The sequence below is a fragment of the Penicillium arizonense genome (genome assembly GCF_001773325.1).
Source record: "Penicillium arizonense strain CBS 141311 chromosome Unknown PENARI_contig123, whole genome shotgun sequence".
NCBI lineage: Eukaryota > Fungi > Ascomycota > Eurotiomycetes > Eurotiales > Aspergillaceae > Penicillium > Penicillium arizonense.
Genome location: NW_019173400.1, coordinates 1 through 9,563, shown reverse-complemented (window position 1 = coordinate 9,563; position 9,563 = coordinate 1). Strand labels below are relative to the sequence as shown.

The 9,563-nt window shown below is 48.5% G+C and overlaps 2 protein-coding genes across 2 annotated transcripts; one reads left to right on the top strand and one right to left on the bottom strand.

Moving 5' to 3' along the window:
- Positions 1-239: 239 nt before the first annotated feature.
- On the bottom strand, positions 240-968 carry PENARI_c123G03577 (uncharacterized protein; the record flags this gene model as incomplete). Its single annotated transcript, XM_022637933.1, has 1 exon — positions 240-968. One exon carries the CDS (start codon positions 966-968, stop codon positions 240-242), a length of 729 nt encoding a protein of 242 aa, XP_022482211.1.
- Positions 969-8,206: 7,238 nt separating this feature from the next.
- PENARI_c123G11893 (uncharacterized protein) lies at positions 8,207-8,776 on the top strand (the record flags this gene model as incomplete). The annotated part of the gene is made up of 1 exon (XM_022637934.1): positions 8,207-8,776. A coding segment is annotated over one exon (570 nt), but the record flags the coding sequence as incomplete, so codon positions are not given.
- Positions 8,777-9,563: the final 787 nt, after the last annotated feature.

Sequence of the window (9,563 nt, the reverse complement as noted above, 5' to 3'; positions counted from 1 at the left end):
TTAACCCGGTCCTACCATTCAACCAACCTGTTACATTCTCTCGGACACCGATCTTGGTACATCCATAGTTTCAATACCAACAAGCCATCTTTAAACCGTCTCGGGTGCTTGTTCTTCGAAGATCAAAGGATGCTTCGCCATATAATCCTTCACGATGCTCAGCGATTGCAGAACTTGGGACTTTTCAAGATGCGCTGCCACTCCAGTGTAGCTTGCTTCCATATGACTGTGGCTCTGGCTTATCCTAAATGACAAGCCTGGCCATCGCTGTTGTTATTTGGTTGGATAATGGGCTGGTGTAAGCCTTGGTGATCTGTTGGCCGGCCACCGACAAGCGCTCCGGATGCATCGCTGGTCAAAACTGACGATTCGATCCTCGCTGCGCTTGCAGAGCCATTTGCAGGTGGTATGGGTCCAGGAGTGAAGGTAGGGACTTGATTGCTCGAGCACAAGTCGGAATCCGTATATTGGTTGCAGGGCTCGGTACTGAATTTTGTGGTTCTCGGGTCAGACGTGAAATGAGACAGCATCAAATGAATGGACAATCCAAACCTCTCTCTCCCGGGCTTAGTTAGAGATACCAAGCTGGTATCGGCCTTTAGTTGGGTGGGCTTAAGCTCGCTGCTTCTCTTTGGACGTTGGCTACTTCGGCGCATTTCACCTTCCTGACGTTTGCTAGACTTGGTTCGTACAACCTCATCAGCCTTCCCGGCTTTGGAACCATCTTTCTTGGGTCGAGGTTCGATAACGCAATATTTGGGGCGCAAGGGTGGAGGAGAGGGAGAGACCGCGGGAGTTGCCAAGCAGGGTGATGGAGCAGGTAACCCGTAAATTAAGTCCCGGGTTTGAAAGCCAGCCTCAAAAGACCTGTCGCCAACGGCTGAGTGGTATGATGAAAGGCATTGCGGTGAGGTGTATGAGTATGGGTAACTCATCTGACCAAATGCGAACTGGTCCCCGGTGTCCATGTTGATCCGGAGTGGAGAACCTTGAAAGGACTCGCTATTCATTCCAAGCATATAAAGAATTAACTAATTCAGGACATTTCTCAATAGTGAACGGTATATTCAACAATGAGTAAGAATGAAAGAGATAGTTCCGGATCGCCGGGGAGTAGGATAGATCTCTATTAACGAGAATTGGGGGAAAGGATTGGCGCTTCTTTCTCGCTCTCAGGGCATTGTACTAGTGAAATGCTTTAACCACATAACATATTATGTGACCATGCTCTCATTCCTATTGAAAGATAGCGTAAAGGCACCAAACTTGGATCTTGCCTGAAATAGTTCGTCCGAGCAAGCCGCAACTGGCGCCAACGTCGGGTCTGAATCATAACCGGTTGCATGACCTGGTCTTAATGGCTGAACCTTGCTCGCAGGGCCCCGCGGCAACTGGATGGATCAGCCCGTGTTTCCAGGTCGAGTGCATAGCAATAATGCCAAGCCATACGTAGACAATACTAGGGGTAATCTGGCACGTCGGCCCATGGTCGATCCATTGCCCCTCACATTCTGACTTCTCTTCATCTTCTTATTCTAGGGTATTTATCAGGGTCACACTCTTTGGTATTTCACGAAAAGACTCAACTTTCAGAATGACCTTTAAACGGCTGAAAGGCAGCTCCCATGGCGTATCAGCCCAAAATGAACCGGATTCAGGTGAAAGCCTGACAGTGATGAATGGGCGTATTCTGCCAGACCTGCACAGAAATGCTTCGGTACCATGCTTTCATACTAGCCCTTCTTTTCTAGATAGTCTTATGGCTAATAAAATGTCAAGGCCCAACCAACGTCGGCTCCGATGCACGACAGTCAGGACCAGGTAAGTCTACCCTAAAGCCAGTCCGTATATTCTTGTACCTTCCAACGACTGTTACTGACCATTTCTCTTTTTTTCGCATGAAGCGACTATCCCATGATAGACATATTCCGTCTAGTCGGCTTCTTCCCAACCCCGATGAACGGAGACAACAGGGTACCTATGACACGCCTCTCAGTACGTGGCTTGAGTATTGACTTGCATTACTGTAGCCACCATCGACTGCCGCCGGGGACCTCAAGGTATCGGTCATGAAAACCAACGAACGTATACCTTCAATGGCTGCACATTCGATAACACAAGCATGGTAATTATTGGAAGCGCAAGCTCTAAGAACGAAACTGTGGTCCTCCGTGATGCTAAAAATGGCCGAGGCTTTTTTGCCAATGGAGACATGGATAAAGAAACCTTCTTGAGGGAATTCTGTGGAAAGAAGTAGTTTTAGTGGAAGCCTAGGATATTATGCAGCTATTTTCTCTTTGATTTGATATGGATCAAGTAGACATGCAAAGCAGGTCGAAGCTACCGCTCAATACCTCCCAGCAAGCCTTAACTCCCCTTTGTATTCTGTGCTATTCCGCAATGGGATGATCAAAACAGACCGAATATACTGGTTCTTATTCTATACCTCCCAAAGTCTTTTGATGCGGGGAGTCCAAAGGAGGTAGCTGCGGGATAGTGGGCTTGGAAAGGGAGAATATGGGGGTTCTCTGGTATTCTCGACGACAAACGACTGCTGACATGCAGGTACGCAAAGAGAATTGGGGGCACAGCTTGAGTATTGAACCGAGGAATGGACTTGGTGGCTACTGAATAGCCTACATGCAGTCTGGCAGAAGGATGCGCTCAAATTGTTTGAACTTGGTGCGAAGACTGACCATGTGAATCTTTCCCCACGACGTGGGCTGCATTCGCCTATCAGACAGAGCACTAGAGCCGAGCCAAGCTTTGAAGATTTATCACCAGTTGTACCTCCTTCTGAATTGATGACAGACCCTCACTTGCATCACGATACTCTTCATGAACGACCACAAATAATGTGATTGAAACTTCAACCGCTGTAGCTTCGGCTGAGGTTTAGAGACAGTATTCTAACCACAACAGATAACGGTAGAGTAGAGTATGCGGGGGTTTGATCATACGGGTGATGTCTATCACGTTCAAACGACAAAGCGTGAGAGCTGTCTGGTGCGGTCGCAGGGCTTCTGGCTGGCGTCCGACTAGCCCTTGGAACCAGGCCAGGTCTTCCACCCGGTGGCATTGAAGAATTTTCTTACTCCAAGAACAAGAGGCCGATCCTGCTTGCCGACATCAGCTTTGTACGGTGTTTTGGTCGAAAAATCTCGAACAATTATGCACGACGATCGGCTAACGAAGAGACGGATGGGAAAGGCCAGGAGCTCGGTGGGCCTGAGGATTGTCGTTGTTGGAGCTGGTATGATTCAACCCAAGTTTGAGTTCTTAGTTAGCTGAAAGATTCTTGGCTATCAAGGCATCTCGGTGGCTAGACCTTCCAGTTCAAGCCCAAAGAGCTTCGGTTGGGAAGGCTTTAGAGGCTTCGGTGAGATTTAACTTACCGGACAGGAGAACAAGAGGATCGGGGTTTATAACACGGACACGCATTTTGTTGACCAAAGAGGATGGGGGATTGATGATGGAAAGAGACAAGCAGGGCTGGAATACTCAAGAGGTGTGAGGGTGCGGTGGAGAGTAGACAACCCAAGGGTTACTTACCTAAAACAGACAGCCAGTGTTAAGTTTCTCCTTCACCCAAGCTTTTTGCCTCGCATTCCCAGGATCCAACAACAACGTACAATAAAGAGAACCGAGGTCCTTGGTTTATCGAAGCAGCCTTTACTCAACAGAAAGCAACATTTGACACTTTCCCAGCAACGACTGTCGACAAAGCATCCACAAAGCACATCCGAGGCAACGAAAGGATCCCTGACCCTCTTCAATCTCGTCCTACTTGGCTGTGCAGCCAGCGAAGGAGACGATGACGAAAGTATTGGTCTATTTGGGGAAGTCAAGAGCAGCTTCTCTTGATCGAAGATGTCTCCAGACTTTCAAGTGAGATCTCCTTCCTGGTCGGCCGAGTTTCACTCACGCGACATTTCCTTCTTCCTTCCATTCTCTCACATTCCTCCATGCGCTACAGATTCACTTATACATCTCTGAAATCAGCCAAGATTCTTTTCCGTAGACGAAGAGCTGACCTCCTACCCAGTTGCCGATCATCTCGAACAAGCACGAAGCGATCCTTCCAACGAGTGTTATATAAAATGACATGTGGTTCAAGGAGGAAAACCGCAACTCGGTCTGTCGAACCTCACAATGCTCCCTTAGTTTAAATCCCTGTTGCTAATGATCTTGAGATTCTGGCAGGTCGTTCCGTGAACGAGTCGGTCGGACAATGTGTACCATACAAACGAGAAGGTCCGAACGATGTATCCGTGCAACACGCATACTCCTATCGTCAAAGGGGAAAAGAGCCTTGGGGATACCGAGTGTACGAGAGGCCTCAGTCCTACCTCTGCATCCCCCAAGGTTGAAGGCTGTCATGATGGAGCCAGTAACCAGGGGAAACATAACACTGAGCCCATGGTATCTAGACTATACGATATCGATTCTATATCTCAGAGAAAGGCAGAAGCGCCAGAATAAGAGACGCCTGGGGGTGAAACGGTGGCTTCGGACCCGATTCATGGAAGTAAGAGCAGTGATATCCCGAACTCGGGAAGGACGCCACTGGACTCGGATGTGTACTGATATACGACGAAATATCCTCCCTAAATACTCCAAAAGATTGGACTACGCAGCAATTGGCACAAAAGAGAATGGAAAAAGCAGAAGACGATATGCGAGCTCCAGGGACAACAGACTCATTTGACTTGTTCGTTGGATGTATCGGGCCTGAGCCTTTCTATCCATCTACCAATATCAAGATACAACCTTCGATTCTGGAATAGGTGGTACTCCTCCGCATAAGTCTGTATATAATTCAACAACTCGACCGCTTGGTCTCTGATAGTATGGTCTCGCATGGGGCCTGAAGCAGTGATGCATTTGGTGAGGATGAAATTGAGGGTTTCGAAAGGAGCAAGCACCTGGACCGCGCTATTTGATACTATAGGGATCAGTGTTGCATCAAGGCCTTTGATTTCTGTCATCCACTGATCAATTGTCTCAATTTCCAGGTTGAATGCACGGAATTCCCTAGCGATCTCACGCAGAACCCTCAGTGCCCGTAAAACTTGAACCTTTAAGGCCAACTGGAGGGTCTCAACTGGAGTTTCTGCAGAATCATTCTGGTAATTTCGAGGGTAATCAGGTGACCAAGGGCGTGGGACTTGCGTAGATGGATCGTGTCTAGGCGCTGGCGGTGTTCTCGCTGTTCTGTAATAGTCTACTTAGCACTGCAGAGAATACAAGTTCGAAAGTACAGCGATGCAGACCTTGTTTTACCATCTCTAGCTGGTAAGCTAGTCGTGCCAGGTACCTCAGATACCGTCCGACATGCATTTCTTGCTGTCTTCTGGACACGCTTGGGGCCCAACTGTCTTTTTCGGTGGTTCGTGTGTTTCCGGCGCCCCAATTCCCGGTGTTGACTGTGCTTTTCTTCTTCCTCGGGTTCCAATGGATGTGATGCAGGCGTTGCTTTATGCGGCGGTTTATGTCTTATTTCTCGATAAGTCACATTTGGCCCAGAAGGTTGAGCGATGGTTGAAGAAGCAGGTACTGTAAGCCAATCCTGCGATTGTCGAACGTTCCGATAAACGCTACTTGCTGGGTCAATCTCAAGCGCCGATTGCATAACCGGAGCATACGCTGGGCTGTAGGTTGTTACGACTTCCCTGGATGGGAAGCTTGTGCTGGTGTTGAATAGGGTTCCATCATGATACATGCTGTCACAACAATGGTTAGCTTATAGTCATCTAATGCCCAAGATCACTGGGTAGGTGAGTTACCTGCAAGCAGTTTGGTGAAGTCGACAGGACTGCTAGACGGGGTTGTATCTTGCCTCCTGGCTAAAAGGCAGGTGCTGATCGGAAGGGGCGATCAGCAATCTCGGGCATGACAGCAGTTTTCCACCTGACTGAGAGCACGACACCAGTGGCCCTCATGGTTAGTAAACATCCCAGGAACCAGACTTGGAAGAGTGAGTGGATCAAATGATAGGCGCTCTTGCCTCAAAATAGGTCCCCCGAGCTGACCCGGTACGTCTTCAAGTTCTTGGTCTGAACCTTCTCTTTGCCTACATTGTTAGCCCGCTGCAACTGGGCCATTTCCATAATAGGCATTTATAATGTGACTAGGTGGCCTTTTTGCCTCAATTAGACTAGGGTCTAGCATACGCAATGAACTAGACGCCCGAAGGCCGTTTCACACTCCAGCCTCTGCCACATGTTCCTCGTTAATACCGAGAAAATGAGCAGAATGTGATGATTAAATCACTCCTCCATTTGAGTTTAGCGGAGCATGACTTGGCCGTCATTGGCCACTTGCCCTCGATAGTGAGAAGCCCCGTGGGCTTTTGTCTGAGCCCTCTTATGCTAATGGTCAGATTGGTTGACGCCCCAATAGCTAGCACTTTCGCTGCAGGCCCACACAGCAATTTTACAGAACGTTCCATTGCAAAGTTATTACAGTGTACCCGTGGGTTATACTAGTATTAAATTACGGTACAGGAGGCGGCTGGCCTTCTTTCATCTTCACCATCTCATCGCATTTCATCCTCTCGTGAGTCTCAATGCTGTTGACGGGAAATATTAGGATCGCTCTGTTCCCTAGGGAGTTATCGAAAGTGGTCCTGAATGGAACACGGGGCTTGGTGCAAATTGGCTTGAGTATTTTCGATAGCGGGTCGAGGATCACAAGTGATATGGGTCGGTTATAGTGAAATGGACCTTGTGATCGACAGGATCAATGTTGCAGTTAAGAATGCTATGTACATGAAGCGAACCACCGCATGCTCCAAAGCCCGTAAACTGTACAATACAGATCTCCCATCAACAGGTGGCCTATATCCAGGGAACCTAAATTATCCTTCTACTTCAGCTCGTGGAAGCCATAATCAATGAATTGTGATCTGTGTGAGATATCGGAAAAGGGACGTGCAGGTCGCAAGGGGCGAAGGATTCTGGCATTGAGGCCTTCCCTATAGGGTATGGTTCAGATTTCATACCCTCCTTAGTGTGCTAAACAAACACCGGTTATGAGGGAAATGGTTGGAATTTCGGTTCAATATGGCAATCCGCCTAATCGCAATCTGTATCACTTGTATGAGTACGGGTCCGGGTCCGCAGCGACCGATATTGTAGTCATCGCTCTTGCTAGGTACGACAAGTGGCGTCTGCGGGCAAGAAGCAGGATTCTAATTTTCGCCGTGGAGAGCTACTTCCCTTTTCCAGCATGTCCGAGTCTAAAGGTGCATGCAAGGTATTTTTCATTTTGACTAACTACCCTGAGGGCTCTTTTTGGATACCCTCGAATGGTTCTAGCTTCAAGTTTATACCAGGGAAAGGTGAGTCCAACCGTACGAAATCAGTGAAATTACATATATCCAATTTCTGGTTTGTCCGGCAGTTCATGTAAACGTGTGTGTAATAGGCGCAAATTTTGCCACTGCATCCTCGCCTCCATCCATCGCCATCACGTCGCGATACTGCATACGCTTCACGACCGTCTCCTTTGCCCAATCGAATCTGATTTCAACCTCCAATTCATCAATAGACAGGGGTTTGACTCGGTCGTTGAAAGTGTAATTGATAGACCACACCTTGACCACATGAGACTGAGCAACATCCCCCAATCCGGCCCTGGAAAATTCCATCCTTTTTTCCAAACCAGGGGAATTACTGACAGTGATGCATCCACTGTATGAGATCATGGTATGTGCCCAATTTGTCTTTGGCCGGGTTTTATCCGTCTCCTCGTCGAGGGAGGGCTCCCTTGCATCCATGAAGGCAGTTGTGCTCTATACGTAGTTTTAGCATGTATCAGGTGGAACGGACAATTCGGCTTTCAGACCCTTGAGAGACCAAAACATTGGAAAAAGTAGAAAATGCTCATGGCAAGCGGAGAATCAGATAGTGATTGGCTAAAATTCACTTCGACATGTGCACGCAAAAACCAACATCAAGTGGGAGCTTGAGGCTTAAGAACGTTTCATGGACAATGGAAGCGAGGAATCCCTCTTTCATACTCAGGGGTGTTACACAAGCTAGTTGTGCTGACATCGCACTTTGTCTATGGTTCAGGTATAAATCTTGCGGCATGGTCTGATCTATCCTCTTTCTAGCTGTGTGTGATAACTCCTGCCGACCCACCCCTGCCGACCTCAACCCATCTGATTCTAGGCACTCACGACCAATCCCCAACTGTCATCATGACCCCAGTCACCGCGGAAAGGCTGCTGTCAGACTTATCAACGCAACTGGATCCTTTTATCCGCTTTCTCAGTATCGACTTGACCTCGGTCATCCTAGAAGGAGTTTCAGACCAAGGATGCCTGCGGGCTGTGGAACTCATAGCAACGGGAACGAACACCTACATCTGGTTACAACGGATCCAAGAAATTCATCAATGGACCAACCTGGCTTTGTGGGAGCAAGATTGGCTTCGACGGACTGGACGCAATAAGCCTACACCATGCTCGGGGTCCCATCGACTAGGCACCATGACCACATTCATCCAGGAAGAGAAATTATCCGACAGTCACAAGACCAAGAAAGCACTGCAGCATGGGCGCAGACTGATACGATTTGAATATGAACTTGGAGCTGGAATTACGCTTCTTTTCATACCAGTCCTTCCTGCTTTCCGTTGTTTGACCTTAGCTGAAGAAGCTAGGACAATGGAGATGCTGCGGGATGGCGACTTTGCAAACATCATGTACCAGGCGCAAGTTCTGGCTTGCCTGAGGTTCAATTATCAACGCATCCATGGAATTTATCCCGGTAAGCTAATACGGACAAGTCACCTATATTGTCTAGCTAAACTGTTCCCAATAGCAATGCCCTGCCCACCACATGAAGATCCAGCATGCCACAGCGCGGTTTCCACTAGATCTTCATGAAAGCAAAAGCTTCACGTGCTGATGATGTATCCATCCCCCACGGGTCCTTAGAAAACCCTTCCCAAACAAAGGATTCTCCAGCAGGCAGTGAAATTATCATCTTGACTCCGCCTCGCACGAAAAGGACTTCGTTTGATCGCAAATTGAAAGATCTCGGTGTTCGTCTTTCCTGTGCGTGCTGGGAGATTGGATAGAGCTTGAAGGTTGTCACTCTATCCCCCGGGTTACCTGAGAGGGTTCGGAACACCGAGACTCCATCTCGGCAAGGGTGGGCGGCATTGATTCCCCAGCTGGTTGGGCGATCGGACGAGTGGACGATGACTGGGCCTTGGTGGAGAAGGAAGGCCGGCCTTCCGATCACTTCTTCGACCTTCCTGGTGAACTGCCATTATATTTAGTTCTGTACAATGACCACTGAACTGAAGAACACACTTCGCTACCCTGGAGTCCGAATCTCAAGAAGTTCTCGCATGCATCATGATCCCCTCTTCCATACATAATCGGCCCTGACACTTCGTTTGGTCGTGATCGGAGCGATCTCTCCACCTCCGTGGCCATATTCTCGGGCGGCGAGTCGGCTGGGAGCATGCTGTATCCCATATCCTCCATGGCCGAGTATCCCATTATGTCGTCATACGACATGGCTTGTGCGGATGTCATATCTGTG